Raw genomic sequence first — 27,066 nt, 5'->3', positions numbered from 1 at the left:
CCCTTTGCAAAATCAAGTTGCAGTTGGTAGTTGCATTTCCCACATCTATCCTCATTTGGGGGTGGGGAAGTAAAAGGGAGATCCCTCTCATGTGATGACTTCAAACACCTAAGCTAGCAACTTCATTTGGAACAGAACTTGCTACTTTCCTACTTTCTTTTCAGTTCATTACATGATATTAAAATTCACTTTCTATAAAGCCAGAGGGGACCCACTGAGTTGGTCAAAATATTGAAAGCTCAACAGTAAGGCAGAATGCTTCAGTCATTTGCTTTATTTCCTTAAAGGGAACTGGGGTTTGGGATTTTGAAAGGGAGGAATACAGAGTGATATGAATAATTGTAACAGGCTTTCTTAAGGAAGTTCCTCCAACTGTAGAATATATATTTTAAAATAAGAATACAGTCAAACCTTGGTTGTTGAATGTAATCTGTTCCGGAAGCCCGTTCAGCTTCTGAAATGTTTGACAACTGAGGCACGGCTTAGTTGCAAGAGCTTCCTGCACTCAAGCAGAAGCTGCTTCAGACTTTTGGCTTCCGAAAAACATTTGAAAACTGGAGCATTTACTTCTGGGTTTTTGGCGTTCGGGAGCCAAAACGTTCCAAAACAGAGGCGTTCAGGAGCCAAGGCTTGACCTTAGTAAGTATAGCTATAAAGGGCCATTTAAGAGCCCCACTGCATCCAAGACCAGATCACAGGTACATGAGAAAGGAAATCTTAGTTGCCACTTTTAACAATCCTGTAAATCAGGCATGTCCAAAGTGCGTTTTTGGAGGCCTAATCTGGCCCACCGGTTGGTTTAATCCAGCCCCTGTGAAGAAATAATTCCTGGGGTAAAATCCTAAAAAAAGCTCAACAACTTCAATCCTAGAAAAAGGGTAACAACTTCGGTCGGCCCTCACGGCGCTCCACTTCATCAAATCTGGCCCTCTTTGAAAAAAGTTTGGACACCACTGCTGTAAACTATATCTGAAATGTCAGAATTAAAAGGACAATATCCACTGCAAATTGACAGGTTCATTTCTGCCTTGTCAAATGCATTCGAAACCGGAGATTGCATATGCTGCCTAAGTAATATGGTCCATTTCTGGCCTGACCTGAGCAGTTAGAAAGCCATTCCTATTAGCAATCTCAAAATATAAAACTTTTTGTCATTTAGTCCCCTTTAACGTTTTGCTCTCTCCTCCACAATCTCTTTTTTATGAATCTGAGGTCTGTTGTGGCTTCCTATAATCTCCTCTCATGCCCAGGGGCCTCTTAGCTTTTCCTCTTCTTATGCCAATTAAGCATTTTTGTAGGTCTCCTCTGCAGCCACTTCTACAGTGGTACCTCTGGATACGAATGGGATCCATTCCGGAGCCCCATTTGCACCCAGAAGTGAACGCAACCCGTGCCTGTGTGCGCGCAGGTCGTGATTCGCCACTTCCGTGCATGCATGTGACATCATTTTGACTGTCTGCACATGCAGCGAAACCTGGAAATAACGTGTTCCATTACTTCCAGGTCGTGCAACCCGAAAGTGCTCAACCTGAAGCAATTTCAACCCAAGGTATGACTGTATTTTTAAAGCTAGGACCTAACTGTTGTAGAACAAGGTACCAGGCAACAAGAGGACAGTTCTCCTACTACATCTGAGCTCTCTAAATCTGCCTAATTCAAATAAGTCACAAAGCTAACATGCAGAATTAGCAGGAAAGCCTCTGTCTCTCAAAGTTAAAAACTAAAAGCACAGCTGACAAGCTAACTACAGACAACAGTCAGTTTTATTAAAGAGTTTACAAAAGCAAGTTATGACAATATGTTATTTTTTAAAAGCTGGAGTAGCTGTCAGACTCACAATGCCAAAAGGCTACTTCAAATACATTTTTCTTACAGGGCTAGTCTTTGCAATAGGCGGGGGGGGGGGAATACCCACCATGTATGTATCTATTTTGCCATGTATATGGACATGTATGCAGCAAGAGAGAAAGTTGTACATTCTTCACGCTACACTTGTGTCTAACACTCAATACTCCAACTCAAAAATAATCAAACACAACACACACAAAGAGAACACTAATGTTATTTCAGAAAACATTGTCCTGTATCCAACTAACTTTAACTCAGAGTAGACCTGCTGAAATTAATAGACCTAAGTGAGGCATGTGGCTACTCCAAGTATGACTAACATTGGATACAACCCATCATCAATCTCTCCTGTGTTGTAGTTGGTCCAGCAACTTTTTCACAGGCATGCAGAATGAGCAAACCTCTTTTAGCATTCCTAGAAGCTCAAACTGAAATTTAAAACTTTTACCTTTGCCTCTCAAACATCACAATCTGAAAAAAGGAATACCAAGAACAAAGTTAGACTTCCTTATGCTCTACCTTTTGACTTATTGACTGGAAAGTGGTTCTTCAGTCAACTGTCACCCACAGGAGGACGCTGATACAGTCATGAGCTAAACAGGCTACCTTGGATGACAAGCAATTACATTTAGGAAGCAGGAAAATATTACCTACCTGATATTGAGATATGTTAACATTTGCAGATTTTTAATTGCTTCAGGGATTGATTTGATGCAGTTGTGATAGAGGTTCAATGTCTCAAGTGGTGAAAACTGCAACACATCAGGAGGAATTTCAGTAAATCTGTTCTTGGAGAGATCTAAAAAAAGGAGAGGAGGAGAAAAGACATTTCCACAGCTCAGTGTTCCAGTTTACATTTGAGAGATGTGCAAGAAATGTGCTGTTCTTAAACGATGGCAAAAGCTTTAGTAGAATTGTTAGGCAATTTTATTTTGGAAATTAAAGCACAGATAGATGAAAAATCAAGCATACACAGTCTATATAGATTGGAATCATCTTCTGCTCAATTCAAATTCTGGGGATAGAAGGGAACTCCCTTCCACCAGTATTTAGAAAAATTAAGTAGGTAAGAGAGGCTTTTGTGAAATGTAATATGGCACACTTCTCCTTAATTCTAAAAATATTCTCCCGCCAAGTCACTATTTTGCACTTTCAGTGCTCTAGTAAAGAACAAAGGAAATCCCGCAAGCCTGAAGTTTGCCTGTCCCATAATGCTCTTGGAGAGGAAAGAAAGGAGCCACTGTTCCCTCTCTGTAACCCACCAAACAAAGCAACTCCAGCAAACTCTTGTTCTATCAGCAATTGATTTGTCTTAAGAAAAGGCATCCACCTCTGAAAAACTAATTTCTTCCATGAAGCATTTGGATTTGGATTAGCCACTTAAACTTTCTCCCAAACTTAAGAGAAGCCTAAGAACACACAATGGAACTCACTCCTGCAGGAGGCAGTGACAGCCACCAACTTGGATAGTGAAGCCCACAACTTATGTGCATTTAATTGTGCACATTCAGCTTTAAACACTTGGCAAAATAATAATTAATAAATAAAAAGTGAGCAGAAAGGTGGGCATGGGGGGAAGAGACCTTATTCATCCGAAGATCTCAGGGCGGTTCACAGCAAATAAAATAAAATACAAAATAAAAACACAAAATGCATAGTAAAAGCAAAGCAAACCAATAACCCCCCTCCCTTATTTAAAAGAGTGTAGAATATTAATCATCCAAAGGCCTGGTAGAAAAGGAATATTTTGTCTGGCACCTAAAGATGCATAATAAAGCTGACAGACAAGCCTTCTTGAAGAGAGCATTCCAATGGGAAGCCATTGCAGAAAACACCCATTCTCATGTTGCCACACTCTGGATCACTTGTGGAGGAGACACGTGAAGAAGGGTATCAGATGATGATTGCAGGGCTTTGGTCAGTTCATTTGGGGAAAGACAGTCCTTGAGGTAGGGACGCGAGTGGCGCTGTGGTCTAAACCACTGAGCCTAGGGCATGCCAATCAAAAGGTTGTGAGCTACCGTTGAGGTTCCAGCTGCTGCCAACCTAGCAGTTCGAAAGCATGCCCAAAAGTGCAAGTAGATTATTAGGTACCACTCTGGGGGGAAGGTAAACAGCGTTTCCATGCGTTGCTCTGGTGCCAGTGTTCCGTTGCACCAGAAGTGGCTTAGTCATGCTGGCCACATGACCCAGAAACTGTCTGCGGAGTGGACAAACACCGGCTCCCTCGGCCTGTAAAGCGGGATGAGTGCCGCAACCCCAGAGTAGTTCGCGACTGGACGTAACTGTCAGGGGTCTCTTTACCTTTAGCCCTTGAGGTATTGCAGTCCTGAGTTGCTTAAGGGTTTTAGGTAAAAATCAGCACTTTGAACTGGGCCCAGAACATAATTACCGTATTTTTGCTCTATAAGACTCACTTTTTCCCTCCTATAAAGTAAGGGGAAATGTGTGTGCGTCTTATGCAGCAAATGCAGGCTGCACAGCTATCCCAGAAGCCAGAACAGCAAGAGGGATTGCTGCTTTCACTGCGCAGCGATCCCTCTTGCTGTTCTGGCTTCTGAGATTCAGAATATTTTTTTTCTTGTTTTCCTCCTCCAAAAACTAGGTGCGTCTTGTGGTCTGGTGCATCTTATAGAGTGAAAAATACGGTAGCAATCAGTGCAGTCAAGCCAGGATTGGTGCAATAGGCTCTAATCATCTTGCCCCAGTGGGCAACCTGGCTGCCAAATTCTGTGCCAGCTGAAGTTTCCATTATTTTGAGCAATATAACCTAGAGGTTACCAAAGCATAGACAACAGAAGTTGGGCTATCCCTGTACATATAGGGGCACAGCTGGGCCACCAGCCAAAGCTGATGAAGGGAATCCATGCCACCAAGGACATCAGAACCCCAAGAGACAGCAAAGGATCCAGAAGTACCCCCGATCGACCCCATCCAGAGCAGGCAACCTCCCATCCATCCAATCTAGCAAAACACCTGCTAACAGTGCCTCACTCTTATAAGATTGAGCTTGAGTGTGTTGACTCTCATCCAGTCCATTACCAAGGCAAGACAATGGTCCAGCACAGACAGTGCCACATCTGCAAGAGTTTCTTTCAGATTTTTGTAGCTGCAGTTAGTCAGGGACCTGCCCTACCAGGCCAAGTGGAAAAGGCCTTTCAAGCAGGGAACAGGTCCTCCACTTGCCATTGAACCCAATGTGTTTTGACTACATGCATTTTTGGGTTTCGGTGCAATCCCAGGAACATAAGCCCCATCTATGTTGCAGGCTTACAGCAGTCTGTTTCTATGGTCAGAAGCAGTTATGCTTCTGAATACCAACTGCTGGAAACCACAGAAGGGGGAGTGCTTTTATACTCGAGTCCTGCTTGTGGGTTTCATACAAGCATCTGGATGGCCACGGTGAGAATAGGATGCTGAACTAGTTGACCTGATCCACTAAGTACAATTTTTGTTCTTGTATTTATAATCACATTAGGGAAAGGGACATAGCTCAGTAGTAAAGCATCTGTTTTGCATACAGAAGGTCCGAGGTTCAATCCCTGACATCTCCAGGTAGGTGGAAAGATGCTGCCAGTCAATGTAGACAACACTAAACCAGTGTTCAAAATTCGCCAGGTGCCATACACATTTTGCACATGGCTATCAGCCAGTTGTGACCAAGTGAAGATGCCTAGGCACCAGGATGGAGCCTGAAGTCTCCACCATCTGGAAGTGCATGCCTGGAGATCCTTGGATCTTGACTGCTTTCACACACTAGCAACACATCCTGTAATTCCATCCATTATATTTTATCTGCACAATCAGAACAAATGTTAGGAACCCAAAGGTCATATTGAAAAATACAACTATTGAGCCATCTGGTCCAAAAATGACAACTAGACATTCTGTTTTGGCAACTGTGACCCTGGTTTAAGGAACCATTTGGGGTCTGGCTTATATATCAGAGTTTCAAACGGTGAACTAAACTAGATGGACCATTTGTCTTGTTCAGTATAAGGCAACTTGTTGTGTTCATATTTGTTACAAGTGCTGCTCTACCACCATCATGACCAATTCTCCCTATCCTCCCTCCTCCACAGCTGTTGCTTGAGGCTAAGGCAAGCACCTAAATCTTATTTGAACATGATATTCTGTAAAGAACGGTGTACACTGATGTATGCAGATACATAATACTCAGCATGAAGAAGATATTCTGCAAAAACTGTTGGAATAAAATGTATGAGAGATGCACGTGAGAACAAAACTAGGCTATGAAATGCCCACATTATCTATGGAAAACTCAGCTGTGCATATCTTTAAAATGATTCTTTGTAGATAGTTCCTCTGTGTCTCTTCTGGTTTAATAGTTCTTTTCAAAGGGTGGGAGAAAGCATCAGCAAGAACTATGGGATCAAGTATTGCTGCATACTAACTTTTACATGTGAAATAAATAAGAAATACTTCTTTGACTTCATCCCTTTGTGTTCTCCAATGACACATAACCTCAAAAGCTTGATTAATAATTATTAAAGCCACAGTGTTTCCTTCCTTGTCTGTAGACTACAGACATCATTCACGGAAACAGGGAAGTGAGAACAGATAAGTACTCTCCTGTTTCACACAGAAAAATCACAGCTTTGTACAGAATCAGAAAAGTCATTTGCCTGAGGCTATATAGGAAGACACCTTGGAGTGTAAATTCAAAGAAAAATATTTTTGCAATAAGTCTAGTATTCTACCATCAAATATGACAAACCTTTTCACTAACAATCTCAAAGATTTATAGGGCAACTTTCTCCAGGATAGCTAGGTATGGTGTTGTTGTTTTTAACAACACTGTATTTTAAATAGTCATAACTAGCCGTGCAAATAAGCCCAACTAGCTTTCAAGAATGTCACATTGCCTGCAGGAGGGTTCCACCTGCCTATTTCGTTTTCATTCTATCAGCCCACTTGGTCTCCATGCTGGGTGGGAAGAGGATTGGCGGAGCATTCTACCTTCCACCCCCCCAGCGCCCTCTAGCGTGCACACAATTATTTTATGTCAGCCCACTCAGTGTTACCTGCATGCAATTATTTATTTTATTTGCATATTTATAAACTGCTTCATATCAGTTACCAAGTGCTGTACAATAAAATAAAATATACAAAATTTCTAGTGCGTACTAAGTACACCTCTGAGGCAAGCAGTACCCTGGCATTGCGTCATCTGAGCTCAGTTGCCATGCATGGACAGATGGCACAAGGTGGTGTCTTTGATCCCTTGTCACTAATGGCTGCCAGGCCAGTGCTTAAATATAAAGCTAGTCATAGTCAAGAAAACAAATCAGCTGCAGTGCAAAGTATAAAACCATAGCAGCAGGATAGGGAGGTTAAAACTTCCCAGAGAATAGCTGATGCCCCAAATACCTTCTCTGGAAAGGGAGCCATAACCAGAAAGGCCCTTTTATTTTATTTGCCACTTTAGCAGGTTCATGTGGCAGACACTCCCTCCATGTACTCCAGATGGAAATGCTTTTATAATGCTAGAGGTCACAGGAGTGGGTAGCCACATTCAATTATTTTCTTCTATCCTCCCTGTTCTTCCCCAACCTTTATTCGTACCATGTATATTTGAAACCATGTGTATTGTAAACCATGATGATAAAATTGTCAACTACCTGCAAGACAAAAATTACTAAATGCATTGTGTGTGTGTTTCCAACCATTCACACATTAGCAACAGCAACGTATGTAAAAACACTTCACAATGTATCGTTAAGAACTTTAGTCTAAAAATTCTATATACCGTATTTTTCGCTCTATAAGACGCACTTTTTCCCTCCTAAAAAGTAAAGGGAAATGTGTGTGCATCTTATGGAGCGAGTGCAGGCTGAGCGGCTATCCCAGAAGCCAGAGCAGCGAGAGCAATCGCTGCGCAATGCTCCCTCTTGCTGTTCTAGCTTCTGGCTTAGCCCCTCAGTCCCTTCCCCCACCTCCCAGAAAAGCCCCCAAGAGCCGCGCTCCCTTTAAAGAGCACGCGGAGTGTGTATGCAGCTCTTGGGGGCTTTTCCCCAAGGAGGGAGAAGGGACTGACGGGATGCCCTTCTCCCTTCTCAGGGAAAATCCTGCAAGTGCCGCACACATGCTCCACGCGGCTCTGCTGAGCAGAGCCTGGGATGCATACAGGCTCTGTTCAGCGCTCCCTTTAAAGAATTTTTTTTTCTTGCATCCCCCCTCTAAAAACTAGGTGCGTCTTATGGTCAGGTGCGTCTTATGGATTTAAAAATACGGTGCACTGACAGCTAAAGCCACTCAACTGGCGGATCAACTTGGGGCCTGGTCAGCACATTTCTTTAAATATCTGTCAGACCACAAAACATGTGTGCGTATGTGTGTTCCTAAAGTGGAATAGGGAAACTGCAAAACTGCAGTTTTGTGTGTTTGCGCATGTGTGCACCCACCCCTCTTCGCTGTGGAAGGTGATAACCAGATACCCATGAATTCAGGTTTTCCTCCAAAGTGGGCATCTAAACAACTACGTGATATATAGCTAACAGAAATTCTCAGGCAGCTTTAATTTAATTTGTCAATACAGTCATACTTCGGGTTAAATATGCTTCTGGTTGAGCGCTTTCGGGGTTGTGCTCTGCGGTGACCCATAAATAACAGAATGCGTTACTTCTGGGTTTTGCCGCTCACGCATGCGCAGATGGTCAAAATGACGTCATGTATGGAAGAGGCGAATCACAACCTGCGCACACGCAGGTTACGTTCGCTTCAGGATGCGAACGGGGATTCAGAACGGATCCTGTTCATATCCAGAGGTACTACTGTATTAGCTGAATGGGCAACAAAACTGCAAATGGGTGTCAAATAACTGGACAGGTGTGGAGGGAAATGGTCCAAACGTCATATATGGAAGCTGGTGGGATCTGAACAGGCAAGTGACTTACAGCGGTACCTCTGGTTACGAACTTAATTCGTTCTGGAGGTCCGTTCTTAACCTGAGGTACCACTTTAGCTAATGGAGCCTCTTCCACTGCAGCTGCGCAACCGCCGCCCGATTTCTGTTCTTATCCTGAAGCAAAGTTCTTAACCTGAGGTACTATTTATAGGTTAGCAGAGTCTGTAACCTGACACGTCTGTAACCTGAGGTACCACTGTATTAGGCAAGATCTTGTGGGTGTAGTGGATCAAAATAATAAATTCCATATGAGAGGATTGTGCAAAGGCAAATTCCTTACTAGGGATTATTACAAAGTTGAAGTCAGAACTGCCCACATCTGTACGCCTTTGTATCAGTCTATTGGTCATTTTGGAGTACAGTGTACCACTTTGGTCACTGCATTTCTAAAGAAAGGAGAAACCAAAATTATCAAAGGGTTAGGAGCAATTGGGGTCTTTACTAAGGTGGCTGGGGAAACATACCGTAATTGGGGGGCTTATAAAAGTATGCATGAACGAAATAAATACCCGCCCCTACATCTCTTATAACCCTACGTTCCTGGTTACTCAATAAAATTGGATAGGGAGTATTTTCAGACCATACAACAGATGCAGAACAGACAAAAGAAAGTACTTCAGAGGGCAGAATTTATGGAATTTTCACTATCACACACATTGTGGAGATCACCACCGGCTCAGATCACTTTAAAGAGGGGTTAGACAAATGAATTGGTCTTATAATGAGCCACAATGGCAAAATGGATCTTGGATGTCCAGGCACAGCATGACACCAAATTCCAGCTGCTGCATAAAAGCCAATGGAGGAGGTCTGGTCTCTTTCACCCCTTGTTTGGAAGCTCCAAAAAGCATCTGTGAAGTCTGTTGGGGACAGAATGCTGAGCTAAATCAGCCTATGGTCTAATCCAGCAGGTCTCTTCTTATGCTCTCACAGTTACAAATCCCATGTTTGTAATAAAAACACTGCACGTGGTGGGGTAGGGGTGGGGTTTGCAACACAGAATCAGCTAACCCATACTGTGCCAGACACGGGATTATAACTAAGATGGTGTAAAGGTCATTTAGACACAATGAAAGGCCTAAAAGATGAGATCATAGTAATCAATCTGCATTGCAGGAAGCCACACACTAATTACTTTCTGCCCTTGAATGCTAAACCTCTTAATAAAATAGTAGAGTTAGCAAACTGACACCATACAAATTTTGCATAAATTATCCCAAACATTTCCAAATACCTGCTACTGTAATGAGGCACACTGGCTATTATTAACCTATCTACAAATGTGCATGTCTTTGTTCTTCAGGTGAACTACAGTATGCAACTACCTCCAGCATACAAATAATGATAGTTTGCTTACAGCATGTGCATGTTGCAAAGAAGGTCAGAAGAGCAACTGGGTAGTAGGGGTGTGGAACTCTACAAAGTAGTTATCCAGTTAATCTAGCACTCTTCAGGAGTTCCTCAGGAATGCAGGCGTCTATTCTCATGCTACACAGCCCATGTGTGTCATGAAAGCATTACATGTGTGTAAGTAGGTAACTGTTTTGTTTAATGAGACAGACACAGCTGGCTTAGGAAAACACCAACCCAAATGCTATTGTCTATTCACTTGTCCCAAACCCCTCGATGGTGCTTCTTAATCTGATCTTCCCCCTTAAATCCAGACTCAGCAAAAGTCTCTTCAAAGCACAATCCTTTCCGCTCTCAGGCATCCCCAGTAGCAATAATCAAGTTACTTCAAAGCAGCATGGATTTGATTTAAATCAAATCAATTTAAATCATGATTTAAATCCCTAGTCAGTAAGACTTGATTTAAATCTTTCTTTCTTTTTTACATTCTTGCTGGTATAATCTTAATATTTACAACCAGAGGAAGGTTTCATTTTTGGAGTAATAAATTTTCAGAGTAGCTTTTACAGTTATATCAAAAATTACTGATTTGGTCATACTATTAGAAATACCGTACATAGACAGATAATTATGAAATGATTGTGAAGTTTAATAAGTTAACTCTTTATATTTAGACAACTTTTCTGCTGTACCTTATTGGAAGGAAAAAAGTAATAATTTCCTTAATAACAATTTAAACAATTTATTTAACTAAAGCAATAACATTATAGCATACGTATCCATGTTCATTAACTGATGTGGTTAAATGTGTGTGTTTTTTAGGTTTAGTACACATGAAAAACTTAAAACAAATCCTTATCTCCTGATAAATAGCCTTTGGACTATGATGTAGCTTACATAAAAAACTATCTTTAGAAAGATTTTTCCTCCAAAAGCATTTTATTTTAAAAATCTGATTTATATATACCGTATTTTGCACCCCATAGGGCGCTCCGGCCCATAGGACGCACCTAGTTTTTTTGGGGGGGGGGGAGGAATAAAGAAAAAAAATTATTTTCCCCCCCCCCAGGTGCGGGGCTGGAAGAACCAGGTCGGGGATAAGTGGGAAGGCACGCTCTGCCTCCCCGCTGTCCCCCAAGCTTCTGGGGCTGAAGATGGGGAGAACTGCACTGATCCCGGGACTGCAGGCAGCTCTGCGCCGCCATCCAGAGCGGGGCGGGACTTAGCGCCCCGCTCCCAGTGGCCGCGCAGAGCTGCACTGATCCCGGGACGGCAGGCAGCTCTGCGCCGCCATCCGGAGCGGGGCAGGGCTTCGCCCCCGGCTCCTGGGGGCCGCGCAGAGCTGCGCTGATCCCGGGACGGCAGGCAGCTCTGCACTGCCATCCGGAGCGGGACGGGACTTAGCGCCCCGCTCCCGATGGCCGCGCAGAGCTGCGCTAATCCCGGGACTGCAGGCAGCTCTGCGCCGCCATCCGGAGCGGGGCGGGACTTCGTGCCCCGCTCCCGATGGCCGTGCAGAGCTGCGCTGATCCCGGGACTGCAGGCAGCTCTGCGCCGCCATCCGGAGCGGGGCGGGACTTAGCGCCCCGCTCCCGGTGGCCGCGCAGAGCTGCGCTGAGCCAGGGACTGCAGGCAGCTCTGCGCAACCCTCGGAGCCGGTCTCCCGAGGGTTGCGCAGAGCTTCCTGAAGCCTGGAGAGCGAGAGGGGTCGGTGCGCACCAACCCCTCTCGCTCTCCAGGCTTCAGCGAAAGCCTGCATTCGCCCCATAGGACGCACACACATTTCCCCTTCATTTTTGGAGGGGGAAAAGTGCGTCCTATAGGGCGAAAAATACGGTATAAAAAATCATTGATTTTTATCTACCCTACTTCAAAGCCTTGGAGGTCCACCATCTCAGTGCTGTCTGAAGGCCAGTGCTCAAGCATATAAATTTTCATCCCTCATTACAGGGGCAACCTCCCAACTGTATGCTTGAACAACCCTCAAAGTCGCCTCATGTGCACAGGAACACTCGCACCAATTTAGGACTGCATTCATTAATACAACCACAAAGCAGTACTTCCAAATGTGTGCCTATAGGAGTTGGCTGCTTTGCCTAGGACAAGTGTGAGCTCCCCCCCTTCCTTCATCACTGTATTGGAGATACCATACATTACTGACAGTTCCTTCATTCACGTGGTTACAAAGCATGGATCCACATGGATCCTCAGGATTTTTGCACTGGGTCACCCCAAATTCGCCATCAGATCACATAGCATGTCCATGGCTACAGCTTGCACCAAAAAAATCACGCACCCACTGTTGCCTGGGGCCGCAGTGGTGCAAAAACGTGGTTACAAAGCACGGATCCACATAGATCCTCAGGATTTTTGCATTGGGCTACCCCAAACTCACCGTCAGATCACATGTCTGTGGCCACAGCATGAACCACAAAAATCATACATCCACTGTTTCGTTTAGAATTTTTTTTTCTTGTTTTCCTCCTCTAAAAACTATGTGCGTGTTATGGTCGGGTGTGTGTTATAGAGCGAAAAATACGGTAATATGTTTAATGCTGAATTGGAAAGAAAGAAAGATGTTAAGTGATTAAGTTAATTTTATAAGAATACTGATTTGGAAAACCGTTAAAATGATATGCACTGAAATTTAACCAGGGGATACGAGGAAGTCACTTAACAATGTCAATAAGATTAGTTTTAATAAGGTTATGATTTATGTTTGTTTGTTTGTTTGTTTATAATTTTGTGAAAATCAATAAATTTTTTGAAAAAAAATAAAATAAAACACATCCATGGAACACAAAAAATGTCAAGGGTTCATGTTCCACACAACACAATCTCTGGATTTGCAATTAAAAAGCCTATCACTCAAATGGCAGCAAAAGTATTGCACATTAGTAAGGTTAACTTTCTGACTGCTAAGGGGTTTGGAGTTTCAGAGCATGAACACACACACACACAGACACACACACACACACACACACACACACACACAAATTACCGTATTTTTCGCCCTATAGGACGCACTTTTTCCCCACCAAAAATGAAGGGGAAATGTGTGTGCGTCCTATGGGGCGAATGCAGGCTTTCGCTGAAGCCTGGAGAGCGAGAGGGGTCGGTGCGCACCGACCCCTCTCGCTCTCCAGGCTTCAGGAAGCTCTGCGCAACCCTCGGGAGACCGGCTCCAAGGGTTGCGCAGAGCTGCCTGCAGTCCCCGGCTCAGCGCAGCTCTGCAAGGCCACCGGGAGCGGGGAGCGAAGTCCCGCCCCGCTCCGGATGGCGGCGCAGAGCTGCTTGCAGTCCCGGGATCAGCGCAGCTCTGCGCAGCCATCGGGAGTGGGGCGCTAAGTCCCGCCCCGCTTCGGATGGCGGCGCAGAGCTGCCTGCAGTCCTGGGATCAGCGCAGCTCTGCACGGCCACCGGGAGCGGGGCGCTAAGTCCCGCCCCGCTCCGGATGGCGGCGCAGAGCTGCCTGCAGTCCCAGGATCAGCGCACTTCTCCCCATCTTCAGCCCCAGAAGCTCGGGGGACAGCGGGGAGGCAGAGTGTGCCTTCCCACTTATCCCCAACCTGGTTCTTCCAGCCCCACACCTGGGGGAGGGGAATAATTTTTTTTCCTTTATTTCCCCACCAAAAAACTAGGTGCATCCTATGGGCCGGAGCGTCCTATGGGGCGCAAAAACGGTATGTCAAAATATGCTGCTTGCTTATCACTCAAACTGAAAAGTTCCACTGTATATCTTTCCAAGTTGTCGAAGCCACAGATCAGGATTGGGCCGCTAAAGAAATCCATTCAAACTGAAGGAAAGAAATATATTGCTGCATTTAAGGTGGTCATCATAGATGTGCACTAAGGAGTATCCTGTTTTGCATATTGACCTACAGACCATATTCTTTTCGATACTAATCCTATCTTTCAGTTATTAAAAAACTTGCAATATACTGAACATAGTGTAAATTCCAAGGAAGTCATCAAAGAGGGGTTTCTGTTCTTAAGCAGGTAGTTATGCCCTGCTGAATTCCATTTCTTGTAAAGCTCGGCTATTTGTCAAGTGATGATTAGCTTAGCCCAGAAATATGATCTGGCAATATTTATCAGAGTTCATATACTACTCTAGCAAAGACATGTTATGATGTAAAGCAAGTTTGCTATTCAATTGCAGGGGAAAGGCAGAGGGGTGAGTTGAGGTGAAGTTTTACCCTTCCGGAAGAATCAATATGGTACTTTTTTATTCTTTTTAGATAAAGTCTTTTGAGGCTGCTACAGAAAAACTGTGCCACACACAGTTTGCTTACCTTGAGTCCATTTCTTTGTTCTTTAATGAGGGTTAAAAAGAACACTCAAGAAAGAATCTTAAGTCACTAGTGGGTCTGTCAACACATAAACCCTATTGAAGACTGCGCAGAAGATTGGTTATCCACAATTAGGGATGAGAGGCATGTACCTATCATTCCCTGAATCTGATATTTTAATGGTAAACAAATATAACTTGGTTCCAAACGAAGGGTAACAAGTCCTATTGAAAAGCTTCTACAGTATGACGGGGTTGAAGTTTTTTCTGTTGTGAACCATCCCGGGATCGTCAGATGAAGGCTGTTATGTTACACCATTACTATTACTACTACTACTACTACTACTACTAATAATAATAATAATAATAATAAAGTAGCTATACATTATAGTATGGCTGGCATTCATGGCTTCCTCATACTGCTGGAAGAAAGAAGAAGTTTTGGGCACAATTGTATAGTCTTTAGGAGAGCATCCTAGCAGTGTTCGAAATTCCTCAAGCGTCAGGTGTGTTTTGCAACTGGTGCAAGTCCAATTGTGACATGGAGATCTCTGGGTGCCAGGTTGGCAACTGACATCCCATCTGGTAGGCCCCTCCAGCTTTCTTAAGCAGGTAAGCAGAAGGGCTTATTTATAGCATTTATATCCCACCTATTCATCCAAGAAGTACAAGTTCACCCCACTCCTTGGTTAAACCCTACAATGACCCTGTGAGGTTAAGATGCTGTGACTGGCCTAAGGTCAGCCAGTGAGCTTTATGACTGCATGGGGATTTGAACCCTAATCTCCCAGGTCTAAATCCAACACTCTAACAACTGCACCACACTGGGTACCTAGAGTACTTCTGCTATGGGGCAGCCATATAAATTTAGTAGGTAAATAAATAAATATGGAGAAAGCAAAATGTCACTTAGAGAAGGATCTGAAATATTCTCCTTGAAGCCTGAATTTGTTTTATTCTGGATTTTTTAATTTGATGTTTTTATGTGTTGTAAACTGCCTTGAGATTTTTTTCTCACTTTAAAATATAAAGCAGTATAGGAATGAAATTAATTATAGTAAGAAATTTCACTGGCGACCGTAACCCAGGTTTAAGGTGCTGTTTGGCAATAGATATATGAATGATTTTCTAACACTCCACCGTAGGAGCCATGGGATACTACAGATCTCACCCTCTTCAGGTAGAGAAGGGGATGCCCTTGGAAACTCATTTCCTGCCAACATGGAATGAACCATTGCTGGTGCTTCCCAGCATTTAGAGCTCCAATGGTGGAAAGGGCAAAAATGGGCCGTTTAGGATTGGGGTTCCAAATCCCTCTCATTCTCTCAAAATAGTCCTAGAATGTTGGGGAAGTATGTTGGCCCTGAGATCAACATACATATTTTCCTCCTCATTAGCCCCAACAGGAATAAAATATATTTTAAACAAAGAAAGAAACAGGGGAAGAATAAAAATTCCCTCCCCACAACTTCCACCTTGGTGGCAAGAGCCCGACAAGGTTTTGGATTTGGTGGTTCATCCACTTCCCATCCTCATCCCTGCTCTGGCTGGCTGGTTGTTTTTTCCTGCCTGTGCTGCAGTAGATTCTCATGGCATTTGGTGAACACTATGTTTGGGTCAAGAGGGCACTTTCAAACACAGACATTCTTGTAGCGGGAAGTACACAACCAAATCTGAGGCTTCTTGTCATCCAGCACTGTTCATTCCTAAAGAATTGGAAGAACTCACATTTGAAAAATCTGTCTATTTCTTTGCTGGCTTATCTACCCTGGACCAGAACAGAAGGACCTTGAATAATGATCTATTCTATGTGCTTATGCTCAGACTGAAGCCGTAATAGTTCATTTGTTGACATCTGTCATTTTCACAATATTCAATTGCAATGTCAGGGGGAAAAAATATTAATTCATTTTCAAAGAAGGGAAATTATATTTTCTTGTTGCTAAGGGATAGGGCTTATGTTTCTATGTAAGGGGGGTGGGGGTGGGAAGATACTAGTATGTAAGCACCATGTCAGTGATTCAACTAATCTCAATAAAAAGCCCATAATGCCAGGTTCTATTGTTGCTGTTACTGAAGGCATCTCCCTTGCACCAGTGCCAAAACCAGCATTAATTATATTTTATTGACAAATTTTATTGAGATATCTACAAATTTGTCCAAACATAAATAATAAAACATGACTTAACTGACAAAAAGTGAATTATAGGGGGGACTTAAATACAAAATATATCATTTAAAAATACATAATAATGAAGTTACTACAGTAAACCAGTTCTATGGATTCTTCAGTCAATCAACTTGGAAAACACAAATAATAGAAGTGAACTAAAGGGTATTGCAATATACCATATTGCAATATATGTTGTGGGTATTTCTCTTTCATTTGTTCTTTCATTTGTATATTTCATAAAACTGTACCATACAGTATAAAGATTATACTGGTTTTCTTTCTCCCCTCTCTGAAAAAAACAATACTTAAGGGAATCTTACATACTTTTGGTTTGCTAGGCTATACTCAAAATATGTCAAGAACCTTTGTAGTAAAATGCTGGCTATCACAATAACATATTTGGCTTTTCCAAGTCCATGGTGTTGCTATGCCTAATCTTACAAAAAGAACATTAGCACACCCAACGTTTTTATAGAAAGGCAACATGCCTCGGAAAGACCTTAGCAAAACTTCTTAGTGCTTCTAATAGGCACAATTCTGGCAAAAGTCTCTCTGGACATTATACCTAATGAGGGCCATTATATCTAAGGAGGCTGATAATGGAACAGCTTGTTTGCCAGTAATTTGCCAAAGAATACGAGTTAGAGAAACCAACTAAAAGACCCAGCAGAACATAATTAATGTGAACATGATCCCCAAGAAGGCTCCTTAACAGAAAAAGGTACTAGAAAATGAAATGCTATTCAACGGCCACAAGCGGTCCGAATTCCATTAATATTTAAAATAAGGAGAAAGAATCTAAACAGAAAAGTATGCCTTGGGCCAGACGTGAGGATCCAGCCTTCTGGGGCACTAATTGTACTACTTCTCAGCAGATGAAAGTAAATCATGACTAAAGCCTTTGCCTTAATTGTTCACAAAGAGGAAGGAGGGTTTAAGGTCCACTGAACAAAGACATAAATGGATATTATTATTATTTTATTAATGAAGGAAGAAACATGTTATATAACCTCAAAGTGTTCCTTTGAAAGATGGCACAAAACAACAACAGGGTGGCAGGACAGCAACTAAAGAGTACTTGCACAAAGCCCTGAAGGATGACTAATGTCATGAGAAAGAAAAGGGGAGTTGTTAATTCACAGGGTCTTCTTGGCAGCTTTTGATACGATTATCTGAGGTGGGACTGGAAGTACTGCATGGTGCTGGTGGAAAACTGTATACTGTGGTACCTCGGGTTAAGAACTTAATTTGTTCTAGAGGTCCGTTCTTAACCTGAAACTGTTCTTAACCTGAAGCACCACTTTAGCTAATGGGGCCTCCCACTGCCACCGTGCCGCTGCCGCGTGATTTCTGTTCTCATCCTGAAGCAAAGTTCTTAACCCGAGGTACTATTTCTGGGTTAGCAGAGTCTGTAACCTGAAGCATCTGTAACCTGAAGCGTCTGTAACCCGAGGTACCACTGTATGTGTGTGTGTCCTCTACTCTGGGTCATTGAAGGGACTGTATACACGTGAAGGTAATAGATGGCTAATGAAAGACCCTGTGTGAGAGTCAGGGGTTCTTTTTATTTCTGTTTTCGTTTCTATATAGATTTGTTTCTTGTATCTTATTGTACTATGAAAAAGCTTTAATAGAATTTTATGGGGAAAGAGAAAAAGAAAAGTGGGGGAGCAGTATAGATTAGTGGCCTTTAACTGTTGGGTTGGGACCACGACTGCAGGGCTAGGCAACCTAAGGCCCATGGGCTGGAAGCGGCCCATGGAGGCTGTTTAACCAGCCCAAGAGCCACCCCTGAACCGAGCCGCCTGCTCAGCAAGTCCCCGCACGCGGCGCTAAACTGGCACAGCGTGACACAGGGACTCTCTTCTGCGGCTCCAGAAATCGCTTCTGCGCATGCCCAGACACTGGAAATTACATCTGTGCATGTTCGCGGCACCGGAAATCGCTTCTGCACATGCCCAGATAACGAAAATCGCTTCTGCGCAGGTGCAGTTTTGGGCATCTGGGCATGCATAGAAGCGATTTCTGGCGCCACAGCCATGCGCAGATGCGATTTAAGGTGTCAAGCTGCACCGGCCCGGCCCATGGAAGATCTCCGCGGGAATGATCCGGCCCATGCCTGGTAAGCCTTGCCGACCCCTGCACTACTGCATCACGGCCTGATTTAAAGAGAGTCACAACAGCACTACCATCATGCAAATAAATGGCAGAGGGTCTCCAAATACATGTTTGGTTTGAAGAAGATTCCTAAGTTTGAAAAAGTTAAAGACTACAGATCTAGTTTATCTCTGAAGCTGCTGCTGAATACAGTGTAAGCATGGAATTTAGTCTGTTTTTCTGTGTGATTTTCGTAATGGCAGGAGTCCAGATTTTTCTTCTCATATGGTTGCGGCTTACCCCCATTCTTTTGCATGTTCCAGAGTGAAAAGAAAATACTTAAGATCATTTATTTAACAATTATATAGTTTGTTATTGATAGCTGACAAGACTGAGGGTAACTAGTCAAGTGTCTGCAGCACTGAAGAGGATTCCAAGCCTCAAAATCCCATGACTGCCATACAAGGCTCTGAAGAGGTTTATTTGAACTTATTTCTCCTGGCACATCACACAAGCAGGGCAATCCTCCAAACAAAAAGCAAATGAAATAACTTTCAAGTTTTGGCATCCAAAACATGCAAGATGCATCGTTAAATTATATTTCACCACTTCATTTCAAGAGCCCTCTAACCATGGGCAGCCCAAGCTACGTTTTGCTCCTTGCGCCCTAAGCCAACATCGCTCACGCATCACATTTTTTCTCTTTGCAATTATGAATATTATAAGCCTAGTTTTAAAAAGCAGTACTCAGGAAGCCACATTCTATTCCTGTTAAACAAGAAACAGGGAGAACATGAACTCAGTGTATCTGCCTGTATAATAAGCTGAAGGTTTCACATTCTGCTGGACTCTACCTTAAAGCTTTATGCCCTATTTTAATAAAAATGTATTCATGAAATATGGAATATCCTGGAAAAATTCAGGGGAAAGATGCACACCCTTCTCACAACAGAACACAGTGTCATTTGTTCTCCACAACATCTCCTGCTTAAGAGAGCAGTCCTGGGTTACTGCAGAACCAGGGAGTGACCCCATAATGAAATACATATAGTGACCTAATATGAGCCTTGTGTCCGCATATTCTGTTCTTTTGCCACCTCAACCCTCCTCAGCATACTGTGATTAATCCAGGAAGTCTTTAATCAAAAATCAGCATCCCGTTGTGTCCAAGTCAGGAAACTATGCTTGCCAAGATAGAACAAGACAAGATCTTTAAGCAGCTTCAATCCTGACACTTCTGCCTTTTAAAAGATTATAAACCCTTATTTGTTGCTGTTGCTTTGCTGAGCCTGATGTGTCAGGATAAAAGTAAAAGATAATAATATTCCACAATTATTTCATACTTTAAAAAGTATTTGGGATGTGCTATTGGTCCAGAAAACAAAACCAACCATGTTACTGACATGCACCAATGGGAGCATGTTATACCTATGTTGCAACACCTGCACTGGTTGCCCATTTTCTTCTGGGCACCCTTAAAAGTGGTTGTGACTACTTTAGAAACCCTATATGGCCTGGGTCCAGGAAAATTGATAATATACCTATTCCCTTATCATTCTACGCTCTTCCTAAGATCAGAAAGAGATGCCCTTCTCTGTGTCCCTCCTACTTGGCCTTGTGAAACAAGGCCAACCCTTTCCTTGGCTGTCTTTTGCCAAGTTTTTGCAAGCTAAGTATCTGCTAATTTATTTAATAGCAAAAATAAAAAATTCCTTCCAGTAGCACCTTAAAGACCAACTAAGTTAGTTCTTGGTATGAGCTTTCGTGTGCATGCACACTTCTTCAGATAGCAGTTTCATATATGCTCTCAACCCTTTCTATATATGCTCTCAACCCTTTCGATATTTTTAGCGTATCTTACAGTTAACTTATGTAAAACAAAATTTGTAATTATCTAATGTGATTATTAAAGTACATTTTCTACTACTGCAATAAAGTTTCTGGGGTTGTTGTTTTTTAAAAAAATTATCAATTTGACCAATCAATCAAATGTTTTTGGTCAAGATAATGCCCAACCCTGCCACTCCACAACAAAGTTGAACTAGTACAAATCAAAGGGTGTGATCCTAATCTAGGTTGCTGAGGGTGGAGGGAGGCTTAAACGAACATTGGAACCACAGCTATACCTACAGCCTTGTCACACACACACGGGGGTGCAAATTGCTGGGCTAGCTTGGAGCTGGCGCAGCAATGGTCCCTGAATCAGCCCAATGTGACAACAGCAGGACCAGCTCAGGATCCAGCAGAGAACCTGCCAATGGCACTTCTGCTTATGCAGCACAAGAATGCGTTCCATGCTGGCTGAGTTACACTGGCACCAACCTGCAGGCAGAGGCTAGAAGAGCAGGGCAGGATCATTCTGCCCAATCTGAAGTACAAATGCCACCCCCACCCTCAAAGAGGGTTTGGACTGCTGTACCCTACATTATAAAATGGTAGGTGAAACACTTAAAACTTTCGTAACTCAAGAGTATTGAAGCCTGAAAGGTAAACCAGCAGCTCCTTTAAGGTAAAGCAGCCTACACAAAATACAACCAAGAAACCAGGGTGGACATTTTATTGCTGCTTTCAAATTTGCTCCCCGCCCCTGCACTTGTTTTCTCTGACAAAGAGCTTTAAACAAAATTTTGTGAGATTTTGACTGAGAGGGCCTCATTAATATAAATTTCATTACGTTTTCTTACTTTAACACTGCTAAAGCCAGGTAAAATCAATCAATCGTTTTATTTGTAAGCCGTCTTTCCATATTTTAGACTATACTCAATATATTCAAAATAACGTAACTACCAACAAACAAAAGTAGTCATAAACATATAATCAAAAAGTACACAACCAAACTGGACCAATTCCACATAAACCATAAGATCCAAAATAAAGATCCAAAAAAATTAACAGCAACAATAGCAATAGCCCCCTCCCAACAAAATCCTAAACAATTCTCTAGCCCGTGGGTAGACAAACTAAGGCCCAATCGCCTTCTAAATCCGGCCCGCGGACAGTCCAGGAATCAGTGTGTTTTTACATAAGTAGAATGTGTCCTTTTATTTAAAATGCATTTCTGGATTATTTGTGGGGCATAGGAATTTTTTCTTTTCCCCCCTTCAAATTATAGTCCGCCCCCAAGGCTTGAGGGACAGTGGACTGCCCCCCTGCTTAAAAAGTTTGCTGACCCCTGCTCTAGCCCACGATTCTGTTCAGCAGTCTCAGCTTTCGTAGCTGGAGTCATTCAGGGCCCCACCCTCCCAGGCCAGGAAAGGCTTGCAAGACAGGGAGCAAGCCTTCAAGGACTCACTGTCAAGATGGTCTTTGAATTTAAAAAAGCAGATTATCACTTCCTGATATGTTAACTGTACATGATTAAAATGTCATTGTCTACATGCATTGTTGTATAAAGAAAAATTAGTAATGAGGCACCTTAAAACCTAACAAATTTATTGAGGAATAATAGCTTTCATGGACAACGGCAGGAATAGGGATCTTTCCGCAGAGACCATTTTGACAGGTAGGTGACCCCAGCTACCTGTCAATTCCCTGAATATCACTATTATGTCAAATGGGGTTTTTCTTTGATGGTAGGGCAAAGACACAAAGCTTTGTAAGTGCCATGAACCAGCTGATCAGCAGTGCCTGCCAACTTCGCTTTAAGTAGGGAGCAGGGTCCTTACCTGCCCCACACTTGGCCTCATATATGACATCAGGTGCAGGGTAGGAGAGCATGAATTGCAGGGGGGGGGTCTTGCAGATCAAATAACGACCCTGACTATATCTAATTAGGCCCACAGGCCAGAGATTCCCCATGCCTGGCCTAGAGTCCACACAAAGCTGGGAGGATTGAAAATAGCAAGGAAATGAAATGCAGAAAGTACTAACAGTGATAATGTTATTAACAGCAGTTATTCACAAACCACCTATTATTAATACTAAACATATTGGCATATTAACTATGTATGTGCCAAGTTAATGAACTTCTTTAGGGGACCTAAGCTTTGCTATATGACAGACATTTTATACAGAAGATCTTTATATTGAAGAATACTGATAGCACTATATATAGTAATGATCTTAGTGTGTTCAATATACTTAAGTAGAATCTGTTTATAGGCAGGAGACATTCATTAATTTTATCTCTTGCTTTAATTGTACTGTTTCTAAGGCAACTAAAATTTATATGCAATGGGTAAACAAACTCAACAGTTATTACTCCAAAATACTGTCCAATTTCACATCTGCCCTTCCAGATTTTCTCCTTCCAATAAATAGAGAACTTAACAGAGATCCAAAATGCAGCCCTCAACAGAGATTAATGTAGAATGAGGACTCAACAGTGACTATGGGATCACAGAATAGTCACAGGTGCTGTAGTCTTGCATCCAGAATGATAAATCAATTATCTAACTCTGCACTCTAAGCCACCTTCTCAATCTCCAAGCTATCATTAATGTTCAGTTTTGAGAAATGGAAGAATACCAAGCAAGATTTCATAAATGTTTACAGCTCTGATGGATAGTACTACAAGACTACTCCTGAAGCTTATGAATCCCATTAAATTTACATTGGTCCCAAGAGTGCCTCAAATAAGAACTCTGCATTATAATTTAATAAGTATCTATATATAGCCAATATGCTGCTTTGCTTGTATTTATAAACAAAACCACAGCATGTGTATTTCTTAATGTTCTAGAAGCATTGTGGCATTGTACCTCTCTGGATTAGCATATTTAAACATCAAGCCAGTGCCCCAGTCAAACAAATCATTTATAAAAGAAGCAACCCATTAAAAGCAGTCACTTGTATCTGACATTCCACACTCAAGACACTAATCTGTCATGATTCTCCTACAATCACACCTATCGTCCAGCTTCTTTTTTCTCTTGCAAGTCTAACCAACTAACCTAATCCCTATTATGCTAATTCCCCAACCCTTCTCTCAACCTATCCTTGTGCCTCAAAGCTTCACCTTGCAACTGCAGTGCACCCAGTTCCTATCCCATTTACACACACGTGAGCACGCATGCACACACACAGAGAGAGAGAGAGAGAGAGAGAGAGAGAGAGAGAGAGAGAGAGAGAATCTCTCTCTGGCAAAGTCTGACTTGCAATCTATCTCACTGTAGCATCCCTGTAGCAACTCTGTAGCATTTTGGATTAACCCTAGCCTTAATCCACAAAGTACCAGGGTTTTTTCTCCCATGAAAATCCATCCCCCACCCACTCCCACACACCTTGTGCATCCACTACAAAAGAATATCAACCCACCCCACAGCCTCTCCATCTTGTGCTGCTACAATGAACTTCTTCTCAAATGCTCTGCGACATTTCAGGCCAGCCCTCCTTCTGGCAGCAAGCTGCGCTCCTCTTTTTTCCTCTCTACCCCCAAATCCATTATCGCATTCCCCACACATACTTCTCAATGCAGCCCCATCCCCCTGCCCTGTGCTTCAAAAGTGCAGCTCTAATCCCAACAACATACCACAAACTGTACAATATCTTGCTCCACTCTCAATCCAACCTTGTCCTCACAGCCCCACAATGTCACCTGCCACACACACCCTGTCTCCCTGCAACAATGCCAGCCCCGCAGGTATGCTCCTGCCTCCCACTGCAGCTCTATCAGCAGGGCAGGCCTAACCTAACAGCCCAACATCCCATGCATCCTACATGGTACCTTTGTGATAGATTTTAAATTGCTCCAAACCATCTCCTGAAAAGTAAACAAATAAACCTCTCCTGAAAAGTAAACAAATAAACTAGGCCCCTAGCCCTGTAATCCAGCCACATGCTAATCCTGTCACCCTTCCATCATACTCAGTCACAGAAAGGCAGCTTTGACCTTGCTCCCCAAAACACCACTTTTCTCAAGTCAGCATCCATTACTCTCTTTAACTTCTTCTCCTAAAGAGAAAAATGGATTCCCCTTTACAAACTTCTTCCCCACCCTTGGCAGCACAGCCCTCTGCCACCCTAGTTTCTTCTCCTGCAGAAGCAAACAATAAAGCCAATTCAGCCCCCCTCCCCTTCATACGCTGCTGCTTCCCCAAGCATCCCCAACACCTTCCTTGCACATAGCACCCTCCTCCTCATGGATCTTCCTGGATCTTCCCCAGGGCTTGGATCTTCCCCAGCCCCCCTACTTGCAACTACTCCCCCCTTGTCACCTTCACCTTCCTCAGCAGCGGCCGCCTCTCCTTTAATGTACACAAGCCTCCTCCCACTTCCCCTTTTCCACTTCCAGCAGCATTTTCTGCAACCAGCTCTAGCTGCCCCCATAGCAAACCCCTAAATCACAAATACCATTTCTGAAGCCTGTACCCTTTTATACAAACCCTGCTTCCATCTTCACTCATTCACACATAAACACACACCATTTCCATTCCTTTCCATCCTTTCTTTTTTGCAATCCCCTCTCCTTGCATGCAGGCACCTCTCCAACCGCAAGCCCCCAACTCTTCTCCCTTCAACTCTTCTTTTTTTATCTTTCCCTCATGTCTGATGCATCCTCTTCATTGACTGACTGCATTTACAGTGGTACCTCAGGTTCTGGAAATCTGTTCTTAACCTGAAACTGTCCTTAACCTGAAGCACCACTTTAGCTAATAGGGCCTCCCGCTGCCGCTGCGCTGCCGCAATGTCTGTTCTCATCCTGAAGCAAAGTTCTTAACCCGAGGTACTATTTCTGGGTTAGCGGAGTCTGTAACCTGAAGTGTCTGTAATTTGAAGCGTCTGTAACACAAGGTACCACTGTAAAGCCCACCTTTCCCCCAGCAAGCTCAAAGTGGCACACATTCATTCATTCATTCATTCATTCATTATTTGGAGCACTTGCACCCCCAATTCGTCTCCCAAAAAAGGCTACCAGAGCAGCTTACATACATGATGTTAAATCAAGATGCTCTCTACCAGCAGACTTACATTCTAACAAACAAACGAACAAAAATACAGGAGGGAAGAGGGAAATGAAACACAAGAAAATTCCAATGTGGCACTGAGGAAGCCTGGTGGAATGACTGCCCTCAGATGACAGCTGAGTGCAGTGCTCTCCTCCTGCCCATTTCACAACCTCGCAACCCTGCGAGGCAGATGAAGCTGAGTGACTGGCCCAAAATAAGCCCACCCCACGGCGACCCCCACTCCATGCCACGACCGACACACACACCCCACTCCCACATCCGTCACCTTCTTCTCCCCCCCCTCCTCCCCGCGGGCTCCTCTTCTTCTTGTCCCCCCTCCATTCCACCCATTCATTCATCCGAAACTCCCCCTCCCCTCGCACCCCTCTCTCCCCCGCCCACCCTTCCCGCGCCCTTCTCCTGCGCGCCCCTTCTGCCAAGGGACACCCCCTGCCCAAGAGAGAGCCCTGGTCCCCCCCCCTCTCACGCGCAGACCTCGCCCCCACCCCGCCCCACCTGCCTTCCCTCACCGGCCTGGGTGGTGTCGCTGAGGTCGTAGGCGGCGGCCCCGGGCGCTGCTCCGGAGGCTTGCGGGAACTCCCGGAGCTTCCTGCCGCTGAGGCAGAGGATGCCGGAGCTGCCGGCTTCCTCCAGGGCCTTCTCCAGGCTGCGGCCCGAGGGAGGCGCCGGGGAGGACGACGACGAAGACGACGCGGACGACGAGGCGCCGCCGCCCGAAGCGCCTCCGCCGCCCGCCGCCCAGGCCGGCCCCGTGCCCGGGTACGAGAGCGTGAGGTGCGCCGGCAGCCCGAAGAACCCCGAGCCCGGCAGGCCCAACTCCGAGCAGGGCGGCGGCGGCGGCGGAGGGAGAGGCAGCGGCGGCGGGGGCGGCGGGGGAAGGGGCGGCAGGGACAGCGGGGACGAAGGCGGAGGGCCGGCGGGGCCCGAGCTGGGCCCGGAGCCCCCTGCTCCGCCGCCTCCGCCGCCGCCCGTGGTGCCTCCGCCTTGCCCGGCCGCCATCGATGCCGCTGAGGAGAACCGACGCCGCGCGACCCACAATAATAACAAACGGCGGCAGGAGGGAGCAGCGTCGGCGCGGGGACTGCGCAGGCGCCGGGGAGGGGCCGGGCCGCGCGAGAGAGAGCAAGCGGGGGGGGGGGCGAGCGGGCGGGAGCGCCTCCGCCTGCCTGAGGCGGGAACGGGCGGGCGCGAGGCGAGGCCGTTTTCTCCTCAGGATGCGCCTCAGGGATTCCGGGGCGGCCTCCCGATTCTGCCCTCAGAACATCTGAGGAGCCGGGCCGAGGAGCCTTAGGGGGGCCCGTTAAACTATATGGTGGGGGCGCAAGTTGACGGGTATTGCCATTCAGAGGGTGTGTGTACACGCCACCTCATGTCGTCAGGGAGGGGCTTACCTGACCCGCCCCCACTCTCCCATGGGTGCAGAGGTCCTCTCACAAATTCCCCCGAAACAAGTTAGAGATGAGCTTGGGGT

General features: G+C 44.5%; 1 protein-coding gene across 5 annotated transcripts in view; it reads right to left on the bottom strand.

Moving 5' to 3' along the window:
- LRCH2 (leucine rich repeats and calponin homology domain containing 2) overlaps positions 1 to 26,609 on the bottom strand; it is a 58,343-nt gene extending 31,734 nt beyond the window's left edge. For all 5 annotated transcript variants that reach the window (XR_014521733.1, XM_083486369.1, XM_083486370.1 and 2 more), the window contains exons 1-2: positions 26,105 to 26,609; positions 2,503 to 2,647 (exon numbers count right to left, since the gene is read on the bottom strand). Coding sequence is in view for 4 of the 5 variants with exons in the window: in XM_083486369.1 (XP_083342495.1) it covers positions 2,503 to 2,647; positions 26,105 to 26,594 (635 nt within the window). In the remaining variant the exon portion in view is untranslated. The remainder of the gene's footprint in view (positions 1 to 2,502; positions 2,648 to 26,104) is intronic.
- Between the last annotated feature and the right edge of the window lie 457 nt (positions 26,610 to 27,066).

The sequence above is a fragment of the Podarcis liolepis genome, assembly GCF_965112155.1.
Source record: "Podarcis liolepis genome assembly, chromosome: Z".
NCBI classification, from domain to species: Eukaryota; Metazoa; Chordata; class Lepidosauria; order Squamata; family Lacertidae; genus Podarcis; species Podarcis liolepis.
The sequence above is the reverse complement of the archived record's forward strand: the minus strand, read 5'-3'. Positions and strand labels throughout refer to the sequence as shown.